Source organism: Coloeus monedula (genome assembly GCF_965178545.1).
Source record: "Coloeus monedula genome assembly, chromosome: Z".
Classification (NCBI taxonomy): domain Eukaryota; kingdom Metazoa; phylum Chordata; class Aves; order Passeriformes; family Corvidae; genus Coloeus; species Coloeus monedula.
In genome coordinates, this window is record NC_138822.1 from 20,364,617 (window position 1) to 20,389,775 (window position 25,159).

Genomic DNA, 25,159 nt, shown 5'->3' on the forward strand with positions numbered 1-25,159 from the left:
TCTAGTTAGTTGACTAATTTAAGGATCTGACATTATAAATACTTTCATCTGTCTTTTTCAATTTTTAGAAGCTTCCATATTGTTTCACTTGCTCCCTACTTGTTTTCAACAATCATTTTCTTGCTACTGTTAGTGCCTTTTCTGTCAGAAATCTTCTATGTCACCTTGCATATGCTTACATAGGAGGGTTTTCATCAGCCTTATACAAATCGTGTAATATACTGGATATGGCTAACATCAAGTGTGAAACCTGTACTTCCTGTATGCATTTGCTTATATTCTGCCCAGTTGAGATGCAGGTGGTTTTTCAGATCATATTTCATATATCTTGAGGTTTCAAAGCTAGACAGGCATTTTTACATGCCCTGTGCTTTTTTGTGATTTTTTGATCCTCTGATTGTCTCCCATCTTTGTGCAAATCTGTGTTGGAAATGAAGTATAATACTGGTGAATTAGAACACAATAATTCTGTGTGTTTGGATAAAACGTTATGTAAGCAACTTCTCCTCAGCCCCTCAGGCAGATATTTTATATCGTGCAGTGACTGAAATTCTGAGAATAAGGTTTGGCATCACAGGTCATTCACCTTCATCGAGGTTTCCATGCTGAAGACTGCTGTCTTCAAACAACTGTTCTCCAGTCTGTTTTGCTTGAGCTTCTGCTAGGTAGTAGTGACATTCTTCTTCTACTGCCTTGCTCCTCCAAAGAACCGCTTCTCCAGGAAGACAAGCATAGAGTAGAATCACTTCAGATTAACATTGTCTGAAAGATGCAGGATTTAAAATAAACTCATTTTTGTGTGTGATTTACATTCTTACAGAAAGCATCTGTCTTAAATTCATTATTTCAAGGATAGAAACATCGTAACACTACATAGAAGGCTGTGCCTCTAGTTGGTATTGCACATTATAATTTATACATCCACTTAGATTACATACAAAAATATGTGCAGCATGTAATTATCTATATGTAATGCATAACAATTTAAAACTGAAAAGATCTAATTGGCTGGTGATGGCTGGGCCAATTTTGTAATCACATCAGGATTTTCCAGTGAATTACTGCTTAATTTCATGGGATTTATTGCTTAAGGATTGAATGAAGGATTAAACAGGGTACTTTGCATGAGCCCAGCTGTATTCTCTTGTGTCACATACTTCTGCTATGACTTCAGGCAACCTAATCAAACCCTCTATACCTCTTTATAGTCTCTAAAATGGGCATAAGCAGTCTGTATATAAGATTTAGTTCCTTCCTGTTTGTAAAGCTCTTCGAGATTCTTGGAGGGAAAGTCCTCTGTAAATCCAAATAGAAGGGCAGAGTTCCAGTTGTGCAGCTGTTCAGTTTCAAACCCCTCTGCATGTTTTTCTAGTTTAAAAGTGTCTTTGTTGATCATGCCATGGAGCAATATAGAGAGTGCTCTCTAAATTCGCAAGTGACTTCAAGGTCAGAACATCTAACAACATGTATATTCCCTTTCTTGCAATTAAAGAAGAAAATACCCTCCACATACCTATGAATCATTCAAGTAAATGAAACATGCTCTGATTTCTGAAGTTGTGTTCTAAATTTCACACATTCAATTTCTTCCAGATCACTACAGACCTGAGGCAGCGTTGCACAGACAGCCATACTGGAACCTCAGCCTCTGCACCTATGGCTGCAGGCATCATTGCCCTGGCACTGGAAGCAAAGTAAGATCTGAGTTATACTCTGAAACAAAACTTAAGCATACAGGAAGATACTTCTCATTCATCCAGCGCCTTTATACACACATTACACAGTGCTTTGGAAACTTTGTTGTCATAATACATGGTAGCCTTTCAAGTGTAGGAAAGATCTCCATGCTTACTTCGCATGAAGGAAAGCTGACACTGTGGAGATGCTGACAGAGTACTCAGTGTTGTAGTAACTTGAAACAATGTTGAACCCAGGTGGTTTCCATTAAATGATGTATAGCATCCTCACGATGTCTTACAGTACACTCACAAGGCTGCCCAGATGTGCTGTGCACTGCAGGGTACTGTAGGTCACCTCCTCCATTCATCAGGCTCCTCTTAGCAATGTCTTTTCTTGAACACTGAAAGAGGTTTTGGGAGGTGTTAGGTTAACCTGAACTTGAGTCAGTATAGTATGAAAAATAAAATCTCAACTTCTGCGTGCTGACACAAGTCTATTTTTTAATATGAGTCAAGTTCCTCAGCTCTAAAAACCATGGATAGTGTAGATCCATAGTCCTTGTACATTTACCTCAAAAATTTTTCTGTATTACAAGCATCTTCTCAACTGCATGATTTTGTTCTTTATGCCTAATATATACTCTCTAATGTGTTTCATGGAGCAGCAGAAATGTGGGAGATTTTCAGGTAAATCTGTATTTCAAACTATTTTGCATTACTTTGTGTTCTGTTGGATAATACCTGCAGGTTTAAGATGGAATGCTTCACCCCAAATCCTACTGAAAATCAAGTGCTTCTAAGTTCTAGGACATTGATTCTGTTAAATTCTGGAAAAAAATAGTTTCCTGTGGGGTCAGCCATTTTCTTTGAAGGAAGTAAGAAATTTGCACACAATAGTAATTTCATTGCATGTCATTCATAACATTAGAATTACGTTTCCATCTTTCATGCTGCTTTTTTGAAGACACCTTGACCCAATATTCAACACAGAATACTTTTTGCTGTTGAGTTACAAGCATAAGAGTTTGTAATTGAAGACCTGAGATAATCTTAAATAGTTCAGCACTTGTGACATTCTAATTGTGTTTTCTTAATGCACTTATCAGAAACAAAGGTATTTTGAAAAGTTAATAAATGTTATTGTGGAGGTTTTAAAACTTTTAAATCTCTTCTTAACCTCAGTTTTAAAATCCTTAGGTTCATTCCAAACAATCTACAAATGCAGATAATATTGCATGTGTGTACATTTCAACTTGCTGGAAGTTTTTCTCACTATTTCTTAATGAGCTGAAATTGGTAATTGATTTTTTTTGTTTTGTTTTAGATGAAAATTTCAAAAAAGGTGTATCACACAAGACCTGTAACAAAGCTATTTCTGATTGTGGCCTCTTAAAACATGCTGATAAGCTTACCCTTTTTTCTCTGTGACCTTTGGTCACTCTGTCAGTGGGAAATCTATGTTAGTGCCTATGGACTAGCTTTTTTTTCAGAACTAATAGTTGCTATAATAGACATAAAGACAAGACTGTATTAAAGCTTCATATGTGGTGATGGAGACAAAATGTGCGAGTGACTAAATATCCCAGTAACTCTTTTGTATTTGTAATACTCTGTTGCATGGTGCTAAAAAGAGCTTTGAAGTGAAAATGTGTTGATTTTGCCTGCTTTTAGATTCTGTTCCATTTCATTAAGTGAAAGGTTTTGGTTCTAGACCTTAGCCTGTATATTTGAATAGATGCAAAGGAATTATATTAACAATATCATAAATGTGGTTTTTATTCATTTGTATTCCAGTCACTAACTTTTCTCTTGTATGTGTACTTAAAATCCTACACTGCTGCTGACCACAGCCGCTAAATAAAATAGGAAAAAAAAAAAAAGTTAAAAAGAAGAGAGAAACTAGGGAGAAAAATATTTCCTGGTTTCCCATGCTGGTTTTCTTCACCAGTTCAGAGAGATCTTTGGTCTTGTGACCTAATAGATTATGAAGTACAGCCTTTAATATTATAGGGACATCATCTTGAGATCTATTAAATTGAAGTCTGGGGTTTGTTTGCATGGAATATGTTTCGATTATTTTATGCAGTTTCTGAGTTTCTTATTTATGTGATTTGAAATTTCAGGCTGTATTTTTTACCTGTGATGCCTGCCAATTTAGGTGAACCTAAGTAAATGTTAGGAATTAAAGCATGAAAAACGAAGTTTTGAAGCCATCAAAGTATTGCCTGCAATACTTTTTAAATGGGATATAAAGGACACATGATCTTGTGGCTTAGTGTAATGGCTTACTGAAACTATTTTGCATTCAGACAGAGTTTGCGTTTTCATAGATTCTTCCTTAGATTCTCTATTAGTACCTCTGCTAATGGCACTGTTTCTATGAGATTATTAAAAAAGACAAGTTGGAAAAGGGTTTTGCAAGGTTAGTTACATTCTTTGTATAGTAAGCTGCTTAAAAATTGGAGCACTTAGTCCTGGACACTTCTTGACTATGTTTGTAATAATGTATAGTTTCATTCCACTTTGTGCTGGAAAATGCAACAATTTATACCGTGGAAGGGTTTTGAGCCTGTGGAAGTCCATTTTCCCCGGTAGCCACGTTCTATTCCTGGGAGACATCAGGAGTTGAACAGAGCACTGATATGGCCTGGATGTGAGTTAGAACAGCCAAGACATTGCTTCGACTCTCACGCAAAGGTACATTCAACCAAACAAAAAAAGCAAGACAGATTTACACTGCAACCCTGCACGTTCTTTCTTTGATAAGCCTTATATGGTAGGATTGACAAATAGATGATGGAGGATCTCTTACCTGCCTTCTGATTTGAACCCTCCAGTTAGCCATTTCTTCCAACAGGGATCTGCTTCTGAAACCTTGGTAACAAATGGTTTGAAGATGTTGTTACGCATAATGTGAACAAGTTTTATTATTTTTGATCCAGTATTTGAGTATCAAAGTGGCATGTTTTCCTTCAGGAATCCAAGAATTGTAACTTGAGTTTCAGACTGCTTGTTTGGAATCCCTTAGGATGCAATGCGGGGTTGTAAATATGCAACAACTATCACACAAAGAAGTCTCTTAATTTTCATGTCCTGCAGTTTTCTTATGGTATTCAGATAGTTAATTGTTTCAAAGTTGTACCCCCTTGATGCTTCCCAGTATATCTAGTACCTTGATCAGGTCCTATGAATAAATGCTTGTGTATTGCGCTTAGTCATTATGTATTGTCAAATTTTTCTAATTGTAAACGAGAAAATAAGTATAATCAATTTAGTCCACAGAGACAGCAATTTTCTTACTGAAAGTAAACTATTTGCATTGCATAGTACCATCTACTGTTGCTAGCCGAAATTCCTTTTCTCACTGATGAAAAGTTTGGATTTGGGATTTGTCAGAGTCAGGAGAGACAATGGCTCTGTGTTGGTTCTAGAGACCATTGTACTATGTTCCTTTGAAGAAGCCAAGTTTAAAAAAAACACCCTTATGCTGCTGACAGAAGAATACATTATACATCCCCAACTGAACTGCATGTTCCTGTCTGTAAGCCAATGTATATTTTCCAACACATGGTAAATAAACTAGTTTCATGGGTAAGAAGCAGCAATTGAAATGGAGGTATTAGTCTGCTACCTTTCTACTGTGATGTATACTCAGTGGTATAGCATTTGAGAGAGTCTGTTTTCTTCCATGATTCTCTTCACATGAGTGATATGGAATCTTAGAACCATAGGATGATTTTGTTTGGAAGGGACCTTAAAGATCATCTCGTTCCAACCCCCCTGCTATGGGCAGAAACACCTTTCACTAGACTGGGTTATTCAGAGCCCCATCCAGCCTGGCCTGGAACACCTCTAAGGAGCATCCTCAACTTCTCATGGCAACCTGTGCCAGTGCTTTACCACCTTGCCAGCAAGGATCTAATCTAAACCTACTCTCTTTCGGAGAGTAGCTTTTCCTTGTAGGAGAGGTGCTTCATCCCTCTAGCCATTTTGGTGGCCCTCCTCTGGACTTGCTCCAACAGGTCAGTGTCATTCCTGCATTTGTCTTTTCTTACATGAAACCAAGGCTAGAACAAGGTAGCTGGGAAAAACTAAAGAATATTAGTAAATTCTGATACTAGTGACAGAAAAATGACAATGTACCACATTTCTCTAAAAGATAGCACCACCAAGTGTAATCACTGAGATAAAAGGAAAATGGAGTTCACGTTGTAAGGGGTCAGCAGCATCAGAGGTAGCTACTTTGGACTTCTGGCAACTGAACAGATATTTGCATACTTTCCATACTGATTGATTTTCTTACACAAAGGAGAAGACCAGTGTTGTGTCTGGCATGGTGCAGTTTTGAATACAGAGAACATATTTCTGTGTTATCAAAGTTATGAAGGCTTTGTCATACATATAGTCAGAGGTTAAAGGTGATGAGACAGCTGAGGTGAACTGAGGAAGTGCTGTCAAATGACTTCTACAGTTAGACTTCAAGTGCAAGAGGAGAGATTATTATTTAAGTGCATCAGCTTTAGCTAGGTCTTTGCTCCATTGATTGACTGCCTGTTATAGAAGGGAATGCTAGAGTGTGTGAGTTAGAAATCTCCTTCTGAATCTTTGCATTTTTGAAGTAGTTTGCTCTTAATATTGAAGTGTTGGAAAACATAACCATCAGTAAATGCTTACCTTAGAACCTGTGTTCTTCTTGAGCTTTAACCACATATGCCACTTACAAAATTTCAGTTATTATATTGACATTGATTTGAATGTACTTTGGTTCCTTTTCCTGTTTTCAGTTACATATGAATTTGCCAAAGAATAACTATTCAGGCTGAAATTTTCCATTTAACTTACTTTAGAAAGGTTCTAAGAAAATTCCTTTCAGACATTTCTTAAACTCAAGCTAGGTTAAAACCAAATAATTTTTGGCTGTGATGATTTTTAACTTCTTTATTGAGTTTTCTGTGTCTGTGCTTTGGAGCAACAGCTAGAAATAAAACAAGTGGATAGCTGTTGTTCTGCTGCCAGGGCAATGCCTTTAACTTGTACAAGCCTTTCAGAAATCTCAGTTGGCACTTTCTCAGTTGAGACTTTTAAGAGTTTAGCAGCTCTGTCCCCTGTAGTTTCTTGGCTCTTCAAGTGTTTTCCAGCTTCAGCTTTTAGAGGCTAGTCTCTGAAGTTACTCTTAAGGTGCTGCTGGCTGTTCACCTTGAGAGCAGGGATCCCATCTTCTTTTTCCTGTCAGTTCCTGGGAGGAAAATGAGGAAGGTGGAAGAGGAGCAGCTTCACTGAATTTCAGTGGCCCTGTAGTCAGTCTTTTGAAATGTGGAAGACAGGTCAAATCAATAGCCTGGGTACCATGTTAATCATAGCTTCCTGTCTTGACCTAGGACAATGTAAGCCTTCTTCACCTTCACAGTCAAGCTGGCTCCAAGAGTGGTAACTAACCTAAGGTTTTTTTGCAGTTCCTACCATGCTGTTGTTACGCAGACTGTGAGCAGTCTTTTGGACAGTCTCATTTTATTGTTCCTTTGGAGATGACACAATAAAGGATGTAATTCAGATGCCTTTCTCTCAGGGGTTTTCTCCTCCCAATTTCATCATTATCAGCCTGCAGTTAGGCCATTGTTTGTTTGATTTTTGGCGCTTACAATTTTTTATCTTTGGGAAGAACACAATACTCTGTAGGGTCTGCCATCTTCACTGCTATGTGCACTGCAGATTTGACACAGGTACACCAGAACACCATTGTTGGTGGATGTATGGCTGCTTACCCCACTGTTTATCTAAAGGAAGACATTCATCATGCCCTATCACAGCTTGTCTGGATTTTATCCTAAAAACCAATATAATGATAATGCAAAATATGGATTTATTTTCTTCCTCATACAAAAAGGGTGGTAAAACATTGGAACAGATTGCCCACAGAGGTGGCTGATGCCCCATGCCTGGAAACATTCAAGGTCAGTTCAGACAGTGTTCTGAGCAACCTGATCTAGTTGAACATATCCCTGCTGATTGCTGGGGACTTGGGCTAGATGATCTTTAAAGGTCCCTTCCAGTCCAAACCATCATATGATTCTATGGCTGTAGATTCTGTGGCAAAGCCTTCCAACACTGCCTCATGAGGAGATCAGGATGCATTACAGAAACTGTGGGGATGAATCATGAGTATAAACTGAATGTTGTAAAGTAGAGCTAGAAGTTGATTAAAATGATGTTGTACAGGCACATGCTATGTGGTAAAAAAGCTGTAGTATGTTATGTGACTGTACAAGCATATGCTATCTTACAAATCCTCAATGTACCTTACATTCCATTACTTTTTTTTAATCTTTATTTCAGTAATTTTTACCAGCTCAGCTGGATAAACAATTACTGTCATTCTAGTCCAGCAGTCTGGTGTGAGAAGTTGCACCATAAGAAAAGAAGCCATGCCTATAGGCCTAGTAATGTTTTAAAAATGCTCAGGGACTGAAGGTATCTGCTCTCATTAAATGTAACAATATTTAAATATGTTGAGCATCTGGTTTAAGAACCAAGGTTTCCCTGGTTTTCAATGACTGCATAGTCCTGGGCAGTGTAGACAGCTAGTTCTGGGTCTTACAAACTTCATTCTGGTCTGTCTTCAGCTGAGGGGAATTGTGGCAGTATGTGCAATAGGGGCAGATAATGGTGCTCTGAGACTGATACTTAGTGACAGGTGTTCTGCACCACAGTACTTTTTTCTTCTTCATTGTTTAGTGGCTTAGTTTATCATTCCCTCTACTACACTGCATTTTTAAAGAGAATACTGCTCGTCTTCTTGCAGGTAATAGAAAAACTGAAAAATTGGAAGGAGAAAAAAAAAAACCAAGTGATGGCATCTTTAGATTGTCTTCTAAGAAAAGGAATTCTCCTTGTTGTAGATATAGAAGGAACAGGAAAACTGCAATCCCTGAAGGTTTGCCCTTATCGTAGAAGATAACTGTTTATTCGTGTCATAGTGAGGATACAGAATGGCATCTTCTTTCACCTTCCAAGTGGAAAGGTTATTAGGAATCCCTTAAAGAAATACACATCTGTGCAATCAGGCCTTTGCTTTGTAACTCACCAACTATCCAACTGCTTGGAATTCCTGCAAAATACTCATAGACTCAGTGAATTCCAAGACCAGGGGTAGTAGACAAATTAATAACAACAGAGACACCTGGAATAACTTCAATAGGAACTGAAAGTCTGGAGGAATTTCCAGTTTGAGCTAGCAGTTAGTGAGATTTAGTAGAACTTTTCAGCAAGCCAAAAGTTTAATTTCTTCTCCTTTACGCTCATTAAGATACAGTAGTTGGTGGTCATAAAAATTGCCTCTGTGTGAAATGGACTCATTCATCTTCCCTTCAGTTCCATGTCGCAGAATATTATCATATATTTTTACTGTCTGCTTATGGCAAACCTCCCAGTTGTGTAACTAATTTCATATAGTTTTTCTGTAAAATTGGAACATGTTCTTTTGAATGGAGCAAAAGAAAGTAGAGAAGATAAATTAAAGTTGTTTTACTTTGGGTTCTTTTCAGTTTACATGACCCTGTATCCCTGCATCCTGGTAAAATGTCTGATCTGTGACTTTGTCTTTCCCCTGTTTCATAGTCCATTTCTGACCTGGAGAGACATACAGCACATTATTGTCAGGACTTCACGTGCAGGACATCTGAATGCTAATGACTGGAAAACCAATGCAGCTGGTTATAAGGGTGAGAGCTTTCTTTCTTCTTTGCTGTCACAAACAACCTATTATTTTGTATTTTTGTTTAACCCTATGGTGTTCATAGTTTGGAGACCTTTCTGCCTCAATCTGAAGGGGCCTCTCTTCTCTTATACAATGTAAACCTTCTAGAATAACTAAACCGCAAAACTGTCAGCTAAAAAATGCACTGGCCCAATCTTCTTAGTCCCTTTCAGTCCTATGTCATGCACTGCTGCCAGAAAACTAAGTAAATTAGTGGTGTTTAATTTTTTTTTATACCTAGCATTCTGATAAAGAAGTGTAGAGTTGAAGACAGCAATTCTGAATTCCAGCATGTTCTCACTCAGAATTATTGACAGTTTCAATCTAAAATGATGAAACAGTATTTTCAAATTTCTTTTTTATATGATAAACCCAATATTATTTACATGTAAGATTTCTGTCAGATTTTGGATAAAATCGAATTTTGAGCTGTCATGACTTTTAATGGGACAGAGAATAATTTTTCAGTGACCTGTTAGGTAGATTTCTAAAATTTTCTACTGTCTTATAAATTTGATAAAAGCCACATCTTAAAACATTTTTTCACTTTTGTAATGCAAGTGGAGGTAAACACTTGTACCATTAAATAGGACATATTTTTTCAGGGTGGGTTAAAACGAAACCTTGAATCTGTACAATGTTTTATTTCAACACTGATTTTCCTCTGATTCCTACTTACTACATTCTTGCTGCTTTCAGGTTGTGTTGCATCCTAAACAAAACCCTGGAATGACTTATTTCTGGTTCTCTTTTTCTAAGAGTTCCACCCAAGACTGAAATACTTATTATAAGATGAGATTTGATCTGTTTGTACCAGGACCTCCTGAGAGAAAAGTGTAATATACAAGACTCATCAGATCTTTACCGTGGTTTCACTTTAAAACTGAAGCCTATATTTAATCTATTTTGAATCAAGGCACTGCTACCGTATAGCACCTTTGATATATAATTCTGACCTATGCATTTTTGGCATAGAAACCAAACCAAAAAAAAACCCTTTTTATTTTTGGATCCAAACCAGTCTCTAACTACAGCAAATGTATTTAGAAATGGATATTTGATTTGAACCTCCTAATCATGTGAAGATTTTGATGTTTAAGGGCCTGGTTTTGTCCCATTTACAAGTGAATACCCAAACACAAAACACATAAATTGTGATAAATAGATACTTCCTTAATTGCAATAACATAGTATTTGTTATTGTGAAACACAGCTCAGGATTTTAAAAGTTTTGTAAGGAGATTGTGACACTATCATCAGTTTATTGAAGCTGTATGAAGGTCAAAGAACACTTTCCAAGTAACATAAAGCAGAGCTTTTTTTTTCATATCTTACTTCCAAAATTGTGTATTTTCATGTTTTTCCACTTGTTGCCCAAGAGGAGCAAACACCCTGTGAGTCATTTCACAGCAGCTCTCACTCTCATCAAGAGACAGGTCACACTAAGGTCACACCAGCAGCAGCGGCATTGGCAGCAGGACTTGCAATGTTGAACAATTGTTGAACCACTGCTTATTCTGAATCACTGGAGCCATTTTTCTATGCATTGTAACACGTATGTAGTAGGGAAGACGGATGAAAAAGGGTTTCATCTCCACTTGTGGAAACTCACAAATATAGATAAGCTCAACTTGGTAACTTGGATGCAGAAAAAAACAGCTTGAACTGGCAGAACTCTGCTGTAGACTTTATGGTGAAATTGAAAAAGAGGAAGACGAGCTAAATGCCTTGACCTCTGCACAGCTTAAGAATCAACCTTAACCCAAATAAAAGCACTAGTTTTAGCTAAATTATTTTGGCAACTTAAGCTGAGCACATGGTTCCAATAAAAATACAGCTCTCTTTAAACTCCTGTTGGTTTTGGAAGAAGGAGAAGCAAAAGATTTAGATTAAATCACAACATCCGAACCAGAATTCAAAAGGGAATTTGCACACCACTGCTGGCAAGACTGAAACAGGTTTTTTAATTGCATGTGGCAATATTTAGTATAATATTACACTATTATCCTTCACTATCGCCAAGAGTAACAATTATAGTTTTTGTAGATGAACTACTCTGATCAGACTGACTTCCTTAAGAAACTGTATCATAATTTTGTTGATAACAAGATCCATGTTTCTTCCACAGCATGTTCTTAAGAAGGGGTGGAAGATTTTATTTTTAATTATCTGAAGCAGACACTCACAAGAAATAATCTACCTTTCTTCAGTGCATACTAGTGGAGAAAGAGGAAAATGAGAATAAAGAGAAAGACAGGTTTGCCCCTTTGGAAATAAGAACTGAAAGGGTGAAAAACAGCAAAAACCTGAAAAAACCTTTCACTCAACAAAAGGTCAGCAAGAGCTGGTAGTTGAAAGTGGGTCAGCATGCCATTTCAGAGGGCTGTTTTGCTGGTCTGCATGGCAACCCTCTCCCTTGCCATAGTCCCTGGCAGTGTTTTGCCATTGGAGAACACACAGAAGGAGCTCACAGATGTCATTACTGGTTTCAAGATCTCCTTTTTTTGCTGTCTTACATTTATACAAAGAAAGATTAATTCATGAAAAACACTTAAGCCAGCTAGTGATTTGCTAAAGCAGTGCTTGTTATTTGTTTAATTTTCTGGCAAGTAAACAGTGCTCATTAAATTCATGTCAATAGAATTAACTCAGGAATGAGCAAGAATTTTTACTTGGTGGGGTTTTTTTTATCATTTTATTGTCAGACAGCCTGGATCTTTTCTCAGAAACTTGTTATTTTGTAGTCTAAAGAAGAAAGGCTTGAATACTCAGGATATTCTCTGATTAGTGAGTTGTACATACAATTTGTCAATAGAGGGGTTTTTTAACAATTAAAGCAGTTAATTAGCTGATTTTATGGAAAAATACTTGAGAGCATCTGGTTTTGTGAAGATATCAAAACTGTTGATCTGTTTCTGCTATGGCAGATTGGATGCAAATCTTTGTTCTGTCAGCTGTTTAGTCAACAACAGAGCATGCAAGTGCATGCATAAAAAGGAAGCTGTATTAACGCTGACTTGTCTCTGAGTTGAAAGATACAGAATGAAACACTACAGTTTTAAAAACAATGGTCAAATCATATGAACAGTTCTTTGTCTTTAAATGAAGCTCCACATATTGTCAAATGTTGCAGCGGGGATTACTGCAACAAAGTATATTTCAAACCAGGAGTCCCGTGGAAACCGAAGTATATATGGACAGATTTGTGGTAGATGTTTCAGGGATGTTTATTTCTCCAGCCGCATGGCCGGGGCTCAGCTCAGGAACTCCCCGGTCACGGGACCCGAGGGTTCTTGGCCACACCGGGGAACCCAAACCAACCAGTGGGGAATGAGACTGAGCAGGGGCAGGGAAACCCCGTGTCTCCCCCCCAGGGCCCCTCTCCCAGGGCTCCATGGCAGGGGAGGAACCCCAACATCTCACCCGTTTTATTTTAATAAAAGGAGAATGAAAACAACTGGATAAACATAACAAGAACAGTTTCAAGACAAAACAAGCCACCCTCCTGAGTCTTTAAATGTCCAAACAGATTCTCTGGAACGTCTTAGGGCTGACAGAAGGGAGACAGAACTCTCTGGGCATGCTTTGTGGGGAAACTGAGGCAGGAGAGGGTTAAATTTCTTCCCTCCCCCTGTTCATCCCCCCTCGGTAGCGGAGAGGAATTGTAGGGAAATGGAATTGTATAGGGAAGCCATGGGGTGAAAAACGGATTAGGAATAAACTGGGGATAGGGTAAACTTAGGAAGGGGTTCATACTGGGTATAGGGTAAAAGGGGAAAGTAGGCTGTGGGTAGGGAAATTGCTGGGATGGATATTGTTTATAATTTTGTGCATAACGGCTGCCTTTGACTGGAATACCCCCAGGCCCAGTAACATTTGCTGCTTGTAAACCCTTCTTTCCTTGCACTATATCAAACTGTACAACTTCCCCATCTCCTACACTTTGCAGGTAATTTTTAGGGTTATTCCTTTTAATGGCAGTTCTGTGGATGAATAAATCTTCGCCTGTATCATCTCGTGTTATAAATCCATAGTTGTTTTTTACATTGTACCATTTCACAGTTCCTGTGACTTTTGTGGTTACAACTCCTCCTATCACATGCTTGCGTGTTCATCATGGCTGCTGGTCCCACGTGGCCGCCGCCTCGCCGACTCCAATGTCTCGGCCGGGCCCCCATGCTGTGGCTGCTCCGGCGCGTGTCTGGGCTCTGCGCGGCCCCGCGTTGCCATCGCCGCTGGCTCCGTGCCCTGTGAGCGGTTCTGCTCCGCAAACTCCACGCTCCTTTGGGTGCAGCCCCATTTCAGCTCGGCGCTGTGCGGCTTCTCGTGTCGCTGTGGGAACCGCCGCTTCTCCCTCCGCAGGGCTCTCCGAGCCGTGTGCTCAGAGCGGGCTGCCACGCCGATCCCCGGTTCCTGGCTGCTCGTGGCCCACGGCACCCGCGGCGCCTGCGGCATCGCTCCCTCACTCGCGGCCGCGTGGCCGGGGACCCCGAGACAGGGATGGGGTCCGCAATAAGGAGCGCGCTCCCGAGGGGGCCGGGCGCATCCAGCACAGGCACCTCCGCTGGCACGGCTGCAGTCGTGTGCTCCCGGGATGGCGGCCGCACGGTCTCGGCCATGGGATAAGTATGATCTTCTGCTTTAGGGGTAATGGGACCGTTCAAATGCTCTTCAAGGGCTTCCCTGATTGTAAGGTATGCACGGCAAGCTTCTCTTTGATTCCATACTTTATCCCAGATCTCATCTCAGAAACACCCCTCACAAGATACAGGAGGTTCGATATTAAAAAGTAAGTCTCGAGAAATACAGGGGAACCTTTTGAAAAGCCAGATGAAAAAGTGTTCTAGATCTCCCGGTTGCATTACTTTTTTGTTTTGTTGTTCAAGGATTCCTTTTACTTCTAGATACATTTTTCTCTGTGGCTCAGAGAGCCCCATTTCCCACGATTCTTCCATAGTCCAGAGAGAATATCCAAACCAAGATGAGAAGAGAGAGGTCTAGAGTGGTTATTTTACTCACGAATCTTCCTCAGGGATCGGTATCTTGCCCGCATTCTCTACCAGTTTGTTGCAGCGGGGATTACTGTAACAAGTATATTTCAAACCAGGAGTCCCGTGGAAACCGAAGTATATATGGACAGATTTGTGGTAGATGTTTCAGAGATGTTTATTTCTCCAGCCGCATGGCCGGGGCTCAGCTCAGGAACTCCCCGGTCACGGGACCCAAGGGTCCTTGGCCACACCGGGGAACACAAACCAACCAGTGGGGAATGAGACTGACCAGGGGCAGGGAGACCCTGTGTCTCCCCCCCAGGGCCCCTCTTCCAGGGCTCCATGGCAGGGGAGGAACCCCAACAGTCAAATACTGTCTCTGGAGAAATAGACCATTCATATGGAGGAATACTACTAATTTGCAGGGAAATTTTTAGAGAACATACTTCACTCTTCCTGGCTCTAAAGCACAGACAATAACACTTTAGTACACTGAAATAAAAAATAAGATAAAATGAAATCAAAACTCTACCCAGTTTTTTCAATTTCAGGCTTTTCCTAGGCCCAGAGGAGATACTCTTCCTAGAGAAACCAAGTTGCCTCAATTGTCAACCAGTAATACCAGAGTTATGTCACATCCCTTTAGGATTACCAAAGTATCTGCTGCTTCCATTGAAGAATGACCACTGAAAAGGACTAGACACTTAATATTTTACAGCCTTTTAATATAATTGCCTAATTACAGTATTTCATAAAACTAGTGATTATATTAGTTGTGAGCAGAGCATTAGTGGTCTGGGAGTGAGAAAGAGGTGAGTCCATCTAGGCTCCTATTTAGGAGACTTAGACTGGACAGATTTAAATTGTGGTAACCAGTAACCAGGCAGGAATTCAGAAGTGAGCAAGAATATCTTTACAATGCATGCATTTCAGAGAAGACAAATAAACTATTCATGAACACCTTACTGCATGTTTTCAATAACTTTAAAATGTAAATAAATTTTAAATTGTATTTTGAAAACAGAAGCTGGCATAAGACTTTTGGAAAACAGCATGCACTCATAAGTGGTTGTGTCAAACAATCAAAGCTTTTCATCTATCAAAAGACCTTCCACTCTTACAGATACTTCCTGATATTTTTACATGGTACTGGCAGCCAGTAAACTCCTATCCACCCCTAATGCTCATACACAGAGTGAGTGGAGCAAGTGAAACTGAAACTTTGAGTTTGGCTATTGTAATATCCCAGCTTTCTTTAGCTGTCAATAGTACACCAAAGACATGAAGTTGCATTGGTCTGTGTAGCAGTGAGGAAGACCATATCCTGTGCAAGCTAGACTAACGGGTTTTTGTGCTTGAAATATTAAAGGATGACCAGCCTGGATGAACAGGTAGCTTTGGCTGGACCTCAGGAGAAAAAAGAGAGTTTATCATCTTAGGCAGACTACTGGCTGGATACTCAAGAGAAGTACAAGGATGTCATGGGGTTATGTGGTGAGAAAATTGGAAGGGCCAAAGCCCAACTAGAATACAATGTGGCTCCTGCAGTAAAAGGCAATTAAAAAACGTTTCTATGAATACATTAACAACAAAAGGAGGGTTAAGGGTAGTCTCCATCCTTTATTGGTTGCAGGGGGAAAGATAATAACAAGGGATAACAAAAAGGATGAGGCAGTTAATACCTTTTTTGCCTCAGTCTCAAATAATAAGACCCATTGTTCTCTGGGTACCTGAACTGGAAGATGGGAATGGGAAAAAGAATGAAATCCCCATAATCCAAGGGAAAGTGGTCAGTCCTGCCACACCACTTAGACACATACAAATCTATGTGGTCAGTTAGGATCCACACAAAGGTACTGAGGGAGCTGGTGCAAGAGCTCACCACTTTCAATCATTTAGCAGCAGTCCTGGTTAATCAGAGGTCCTGGTTGAGTGGAAGTTAGCAAATGTGACTCCCATCTACAAGAAGGGTCAGAAGAAGGATCTGGGGGACTACAGACCTGTTAGTCTGATCTCTGTGCCAGGGAAGGTCATGGACCAGATCGTCTTGAGTGCCATCATGTGGCATATACAGAACAACCTTTGACACTGTTTCCCACGTCATTCTCCTGAAGAAACTGGCCGCTTATGGTTCAGATGGGTGCACAGTTTGCTGGATGAAAAAATGACTGAATGGCCAAGCCCAGAGAGTGGTGGGGAATTGAGTTTAATCAGCTGGTGGCCAGTAACTACTGGGGAATTGAGTTTAATCAGCTGGTGGCCAGTAACTACTGGTATTCCCCAGGACTGCGTACTGGGGCCAGTTCTGTTATATCTTTATCAGTAACCTGGATGGGATCAAGTGCACCCTCACTCAGTTTGCAAATGGCACCAAGTTGGATGGTGATCAGCTGGAGGGAAGGAAACCTCTGCAGAAGGATCTGGACAGGCTGGATCAGTGAGCCAATTTGTGAAGTGCAACAAGGTGGCGTTCCAGGTCCTGCACTTTGGTCACAACAACCCTGTGCAGCCCTACAGGCTGGGGGAAGAGTGACTGGGAAGCTGCCTGACATAAAAGAACCTGGGGTGCTGGTCAAGAATAACAGAGTCAGAGCATGAGCCAGTAGTTGCCCAGGTGACCAAGAAGGCCAGTGGTATCCTGGTTTGGATCAGTAATAGTGTGGCCAGCAGGACCAGGGCAGTCACTACTCCCCTGTACTCAGCACTGGTGAGGCTGCGTGTCAAGTCCTGTGTTAAGTTTTGGAGCCCTCACAACAAGAAGGACATTTAGGTGTTGGAGCATGTCCAGAAAAGGATAACAGAGGTGTTGACTCTGATGAGGAGCTGTTGAGGGAGCTGGAATTGTTTAGCCTGGAGAAAAGGAGGCTAAGGAACCTTATCTTTCTCTGCCTTTCTCTACAAGGAGGTTGTAGCAAGGTGAGAGTCTCTTCTCACATGTAACAAGCCAAACACAAGAAGGCTTGTGACAGGGGAGGTTTAGATTGGATAGTGGGGAAAATTCTTTCTGTGAAAGGGCTGTCAAGCATTGGAACAGAATGCCCAGGCAAGTGGTGGAATCACCATCCCAGGAAGTGTTTGAAAGATGTATAGATTTGGCATTTGGGGACATGGTTTAGTAGTTGACTTGGCACTAGAATGTTAGTGGTTGGACTTGATGATAAGGATTTTTTCCAGCCCAAATGATTCTGTGATTCTAAGTAGGCAGCTGATAGCAAACATATTCTTGGAAAAGGCAGTCTAACTATATAGCCATCTAACTATATGACCGTCTTCAGCAGATTAGTGGATGTAAAGTCTGAGAGAGATGTCCTCACAGTGGTAGGCATTAGTCTTCTATTAGCTGAACTGGTTAGATTAATCTGAACTTTTTGCATTATAGCTCCTGATTGGAAGTTGTTTAAAGTCAGGGCAGCATTTAGTTTAGCACCAGGAAAGAAGAGAAGTAAACTAGCTAAAATTACTAGCTAGTCTAACAGTGGCTGGAAGTGTCTCCCCCAGCACTGATAGAACATTTATGATTGGAAGGGTCTGTGTCCTCAGGAATCTCATCCACGTTTAAATACTGCATGAGTCACAGGTCAATATCATAACCTTTATAAGTGCTTTATACAGAAATCCTTGCTGCAGCTAGAGAAATCTGTGGAGGGATTTGGAAATTAAGATAGCTGAGGAAAAGTAATTAAAGACATGCATGTTCTAGCAGCAAGTTTAAAATTACTGTCTTTTTACTGGATGGTCACTGTGACCTTTCAAGGTGACTCTTGTTTCCTTCCTGCATGCAGCAGTTCAGTTCCTGGCTATAAGTAAAGTTTTCTTTAACTTAATACTAAAATTGCATTAGGAATTTTTCAGAGCTTGATATGTTAAACCCAAACAAATTGCCAGGTAGCTGAGTTCTGCTAGCCTTGAGTAAGAACTGAAATACCTCTTTGGGATTTGGGGAAGGGAGCTGGAAAGTATCTTGAACTATGTGGCCTAGATCATGGTTATTGATTTTTTTTTTCTCGACCAAACTGACGTTACAGACAATGTTGTTTCCAGTTGAAAGACAAATAAGATCAGGAATTTGTCTGTATAGTTCCAGAAATGGTGATGTACAAAGTAGGAGAGGGAATCTTTCAGAGAAGTCAGGCAGACGTCATTACTTTTCCCAGCCTCAAATTCTTCATTGTCAAAGCTTCTCATTTACTTTTTGGGTCTGCAACACTGTTTTCTGTTCTCTCTGAAGAGCAATGAATGAATGAAGCTGCAAATGTAAAAGAGAGTTTAAGAGAAGCTTCAAGCCTGTGTCGGGATACATAAAGAAAAATGGATGGACATCCATCATGATTTTGTCTTACACTTGGTTGCTTTCCTGGGATCTTATATTGTAAGTCAAACTTGCACGTGTTCTGAAATGTAAATTAAATGGCTCTAAAGCAGGAGTAACAGCAGGCAAAAGGCAAAATTAGGCTTTAATGTTCTACTCTAGTAGCACTCAGAATTGTCACCTAACCATGATCAGCACAGCAGACAAAGAATTTAAATTAGTGCCTCAGCTCAACAACTGAGATAACTTCATGTCTGTTTGTCTTAGATATAAAGCTATACACAATTGCTGTGCCCTGCAGCTCCCTAGTATTCCAAACATTGCCAAGTGGACTGACAGCACTAACAGGATGCACACCATGAGAGTGATAACCTTTGACATTATTTCCTTTATGAAAACCCTGTAAAGGATTGGGGGCAGGGAGGAAGTGGAGGTTTGAAAGTCTTCCCCTATGGACTCATAACCATAAGAGTCTTCCGCTTACTGTGAAATGTAAATTTCTATTTTGCAGTATTAAGAAAGAAGAACCAGGATTGGTGAATTTAAAAACTGACTGATAAATTGATACAATTCTGCAAAGCAAAGGGCTTTAATTACAGATATTGAACACTGAATTTTAAAAGAAAAGTCCTTGGAAGTTACGTGCATTTGCATGACCTCTTTATATACTAGTTCTCAATGTGGTACACTTGTGAGAATGTTCTAGGCAAATATCTAGCCATTCTTGTATCCATCCAAACATCTTTTGAATGGGGTAGGTCTGTCTTTTTAAAAGAACAAGCACTTACCTTTGTGAACACCAAAGCTCTTTGCTGCTGTTGCATTGCTATAATGCCTTTCAATAGTTAAAAAGCTGGCAGTAGTTTTACTATCAGAGTGTGTCCACTTTAACAGAACTAGGATTCAGGCCAGTTAGGAAGCAGATCACACTAGCTACAATGTAGTATTTTAAGCACTTAATATATCCTGTCAGGATGTAGAATTTCTTGTAATAATAGGGAAAGATAAGGGCATACATAGGATGACTCAGCTCAGTTAGGTGCCTGAAGTCCTTTATTACAGTATCCTTTTTTCTCTCCAGAAAAATCAGCTTTTAAGGATTTGCTTTTAAGTCAGGGGATGCAGAACCTCATCCGCAAGGTCTGTTACTGATATTACTGGCCAGCTATCTCTATAGACTTGGCTTACTGTTTAACTTTCTTTTGCTTCAGGTTACTCGTCAGCATCTATTACATAGCTCCACAGGGGTACTGTGAAATTGGCTTAGTTAATTAATAATTTCTCTAGGTATTCTATTCAGCATCATTATTATGAAACAATTTGCAAAACACTTTTTTGTGATTTACTGCATGCTCATATACCCTTTTTCTGCCGAAATCTGCTGCAGCGGCATGTTCAGTCAGGAATTAATTTCAGTGCAAATATCTTGCTGGAGCTCCAACACTTCAGGACATACAGTGCCTCTGTGCGAGACAGAACAAGAAGGATGCCATGGGTCTGATACATCTGACAGCAGAGGTGCTATCTTTGTGTCTTCTGCTAACAATCTGTCAGGATTTCCAGTTACAGTGCCTTTGACTCACCTGTCATCATCTGTTCTGAGATGAAGCCTAGCACACTCTCACCAAAAGGTGTTTTTATTGTTTGATAGAATGACATTATATTTGTCTGCTTTTGAGCTATCAAGGAATCCTAAATGTACCTCCTAGGTACATTTGCTCCTAATAGAGGAGATGGGTACATTTTTTTACAAGGTGATGCACAGTGCAGTCACAAAATACCTTTTTTTCTTTAAAGAAAAGTTGCAAACCACCATGTTTTGCAGTGGATCTTTGTGCTTTTTCTGGAAAAAAAAATTTAAAAAGACTACCACTAGTTTAAAAATTATAGCTTCTATTACTGTAGATGCTCCTTAACCAACTTCATTTCAGCAAACATTTTTTTCTCCCTTCTAAATGCATATAATCCTCAGATTTATTCCATTCACACAAGCCGTCTTACTTCAAGTGATATAGATTAATGTCTTTACGGCTTTATGATTTACAGCCAAATGCTGCTGCAGAGAAGTCTTAGAATCCTGCTGCAGAATTTTTATAGCAATCACCAGTCAGCAGTAGTTAGTTTTCTGTTTCTATCACAACTCTGCTGCTTCAGAGGCAGAGGAGAAGCAAGCCAGTCTTCCTGGTCACTCTGCTGAGGTTTTCAGCAAAGCTCACTGATGTTTTATCTGACTCTGGGTAAGATACCCCCATATGCAAGGCACAGTCTATGTGGGAGCACCCTGTGTTCTGAGGACTTCATTAACCTGCTTAACTCATTCCTAAACAAGCTCTGAGAAGTAAATCAGGAACTGTGGCCATGGGAGAACTTGTTATGGCTGTACTTGGTACTCATGGATGCTCGCTGCTGACTGTGGACCAGCTGAATCCCAAGACTAAGGACCTCTGCCTGGAAGCTGCTAATGCTCATGAGAGGCAGGAGCTATTTGGGTGCTACATGCTGTTGCTAGAGCCTGACTGATAGCCCAGAAGTGTACTTTGCTTTTAGCGCCTTTTGTCAACCAATGTCTATTTAATAACCACTTGTATTTATGAGTTTTAAATTCCTGAAAGAGATAAAAACTGCCAGGATGTGAAGACAAATGGAATCTTGGATTTAATTTCTCAATGTTTTAAGATGATGTGTTCTAAGGCTATTTTTGAAATGACTGCAAAGCCTCATAGCATTGTAAGAGTTGCATACAAGCTATTCACAAAGGTATACTGGCTGCTGGAGGTTTAGTTTCTACTAGCTATCCTGCTAGTGTTTCTGGACAGTCTGTGTTTTATTTTATCAACTAATAGGAGCTTTTTGGCAGAAAGAAAAAAATGTAAAATCCAGAAGCCTTGTCTTTTTTTTGTCAAATCTATTATCAGGTAAAGCCATGGTTAGTATATTACTGAAGAAATTATTGGTACTAATGCAAAAATCAGAAATAGACATAGACATAACTGGAAGCTCAGTAAAAGCAATTTTTTAAGTACTGTGTTAGCACCTTTCTGGCTATGAAAATGTTGAAAGGCCTGGAGCACCTCTTCTATGAAGAAAGGCAGGGAGAGGTAGGGTTGTTCAGCCTGAAGAAGAGAAGGCTCCAGTAAGAAGTTATTGCAGCCTTTCAATATATGAAAGGAGCTTAGAAGGAAGACAGAAAGAAACTTTTTATGAAGGTCTGTAGTGACAAGACATGGAGCAATAGTTTTAAATTGAATGAGGATAGACTTAGACTGGACATAATGAAGGACATTTTTATACAGGGTACTTGGTAACAGCCAACATGGCTTTACAAGGGGGAAATCATGCCTGACAAATTTGGTAACCTTCTATGATGGGCCTACAGGATTGATGGGTAGGGGCAGAGCAACTGACATCATCTATCTGGACTTGTGCAAAGTGTTTTAACATTGTACCTTTCAACATCCTGGTCTTCAAATTGAAGAGACATGTATTTGATGGATGAACTACTTGGTGGGTGAAAAACTAGCTAAATGGCCGCACACGAGTTATGGTCAATGGTGCATTGTCCACATGGAAACCAGTGATGAGTGGTGTCCCTCATCTGTCAGTACTGTGACAGATACTGTTCAGCCTCTTTGTTGGTGACATGGACAGTGCCATCGAGTGCACCCTCATCAAATTTGCTGACAACACCAAGCAGTGTGGTGCAGTCAACACACTGGAGGGAAGGGATGCTATTCAGAGGGACCTTGACGGGTTTGAGAGAGGGGTTTGTGTGAACCTCTTGGAGTTCAACAAAGGAAATTGTGGCAATCCGAGACACACCCACAGGTTGGGCAGAGAAGTGATGGAGAGCAACCCTGTGGAGAAGGATTTGGGGGTGATGGTTGATGAAAAACTCAACATGGGCCAGCAGTGTGCACTTGCAGCCCAGCAAGCCAACACAATCCTTGACTGCATCTAAAGGAGGGGGGCCAGCAGGTTGAAGGACATGATTTTGCCCCTCTGCTCTGCTGTGGTGAGATCCTACCTGGAGTGCTGCATACAATCCCCAACATAAGAAGGACATGGAGCTGTTGGAGCAAGTCCGGAGGAGGGCTGATAAATTGGTAAGAGGACTGGAGCATCTTCCCTGCGAAGACAGTCTGAGAAATTGTGGCTGTTCAGCCTGGAGAAGAGAAGGTTATGTGGAAACCTCATAGCAATCTTGCACTATCTGAAGGGGACCTACAGGAAAGCCATAGAGTCACTCTTCATCAGTATCTGTAGTGATAGGACAAGGCATAATGGGAGCAAATTGAAAGAGGGGAATTTAGATTAGATATTTAGAAAAGATTCTTTACTGTGGGGGTGGTGAGATGCTGGAACAGGTTGCCCAGGGAGGTTGTGGATGCCCAACCCCGTAAATGTTCAAAACCAGGTTGGATAAGGCTTTGAGCAACCTGAGTGGGAGATGTCCCTGCCCACAGCAGGGGGCGTTGGAACTAGTTGCTCTTTAAGGTTCTTTCCAGCCCTTTAACATTTTCTGGTTCTGTGATTATATGATTTGGATGGTGAGGCACTGGAACAGGTTTCCCAGAGAAGCAGTGGATGCCTTATCCTGGAAGTGCCTCAAGGCCAGGTTGGACAGGGCTTTCAGCAGCCTGCTGTAGTGGAAGGTGTCCCTGCTCATAGCAGGGAGGTCAGACTAGATGAACTTTAAAGGTCCCTTCCAACCCAAATCATTCTGTGCTTCTCCGATTCTATGATATAAAGGCCCTTCAGATTTTCATTGTATATCTTTGTAGCTGCCACTTTTAAGACAAATCTGTTGGGCAACTTTCTGTTCTTCACAGCCTTCTCTAGTGTGGTGACAAGTGTAAGAACTCAGTCTTCCTGCATCCATACTGAGTCTTTAAAAATGCCTGGATTTCAGGGAATTCTTTGGGGAGGAAAGACTTAGTTTGCTGTTTCATTTGGTTTTAAGTACAAAAATTGAGGGATTGTTCTGTGTAAAATACAGAAACACGAATAATGCACTTAATTTGAAAACCATAAGGGAATTGGTTTTAAAAGCAAGAAGGAAAAAGCACATTCTTGCATGTTTGTGTTATTGGCTTGTAAAGCAGTGATGTGTTGCAGAAATCACACTCAGTTATCACAGATTGCTGGTCATAAGTTGACATGAAATAGGAATATGGCTGAAACGATGAATTATTATTCAAGATCAGTGTTCTCTTAGATAGGACATGACAAAACAAAATGGTTTAAACCATGCCATTACAACATTTCTCCCCTTTTTGTCCATTTAATTCTTGTTAGACAATTGTTTTCCTTGTTGAAACATTTCAATATACTAAGCAAATGACAGAAAAACAATATGGAATTGTTAAAGCATTATAGAATTAGTTCATTCTATTTGCAATTAAAATGTCAGATGTAAAAGATTGGTGTTGGTCGGTTGAAAGTATTTGTGGGATGAGAGTAACTCAAGAGGCTCATGTATTCTAGACCTGCTAAGCAACGTTTAAGAAAACCATAGTATTAATGGACATTTTAGACTCCCATTCTGTCAATCTCATTTTGGATCAAGATCCTGTAGTAGCATAAATGGACAGAACATAATAGTTCACATATCAAACAGATTAATCTAGTTGAGGAAGCTGCATGTTCCTCATTTGTCACACTGAAATTATTACCATTTCTCTCCTGATTTAGCATTTGATATGTGTATACAAGATATTTGTATTTCAAATGCTGCTTTGACAGTACACAGAATACGGTATCTAAAAGGCCAAAAATACAGTCAGGAGAAAATGTTGTGCATGGCTTTTGTCAGAGGAGTGAAATAGCAAGGAAAGGCTTAGCATGTAAGTTACTGATGAGACATCTTGATGATAGGCAATGAAACTGCAGCCTAACAAATCAAGTTTCGCTACACTGGAAATGTTGTGTTTTCAGTGTCTGGGCCCAATTTTTCTGAAGTCTGCATTTTTCTCTGTTATTATTTATCAACACCAGCCATTCATATTTCTCATAGTCAAGTCAAATGGCCTATACATTTTAACTTTAGATTTGAAGGTAGCTTTGCATACTCTGTATATGTAAATGAGAAAGTTATTGGATTCTCAATAGCAATTTCAGACAAAAACAAGGAGATTATGAAAAAGCTGGGGAAGTCTCTCCAGCAGCTCAGAAGGCCTTGTTTTCATGGTGCACTAATGAAGGAATTGCACAAATGGACTTTAGCACTGAGAAATGTTGTTTTCTTTATTGGTAAAAAGATTCATGTTGTTGGAGGCACATTTTTCTCTGAAACATGCCCTGCATCTGTAAGGCTCTGTGTATGCCTGTGATTTTGCAGATACATAAATGATCAGTTAGCGTTGCTGCCTGAGTGGAGAGAGAATTCAAGACAGCTCTATCAATGGACACCTTAGTCACATAAGGAGAT

At 40.0% G+C, this 25,159-nt stretch overlaps 1 protein-coding gene across 1 annotated transcript in view; it reads left to right on the plus strand.

Annotated features, from left to right (window-relative positions):
- Window positions 1–25,159, plus strand: part of PCSK5 (proprotein convertase subtilisin/kexin type 5) — a gene marked incomplete at both ends in the record, with an annotated part of 173,808 nt that overhangs the window by 120,482 nt on the left and 28,167 nt on the right. Inside the window, 2 exons of the mRNA XM_082302244.1 lie at window positions 1,594–1,694; window positions 9,294–9,397. Coding sequence (XP_082158370.1) covers window positions 1,594–1,694; window positions 9,294–9,397 — 205 coding nt within the window. The remainder of the gene's footprint in view (window positions 1–1,593; window positions 1,695–9,293; window positions 9,398–25,159) is intronic.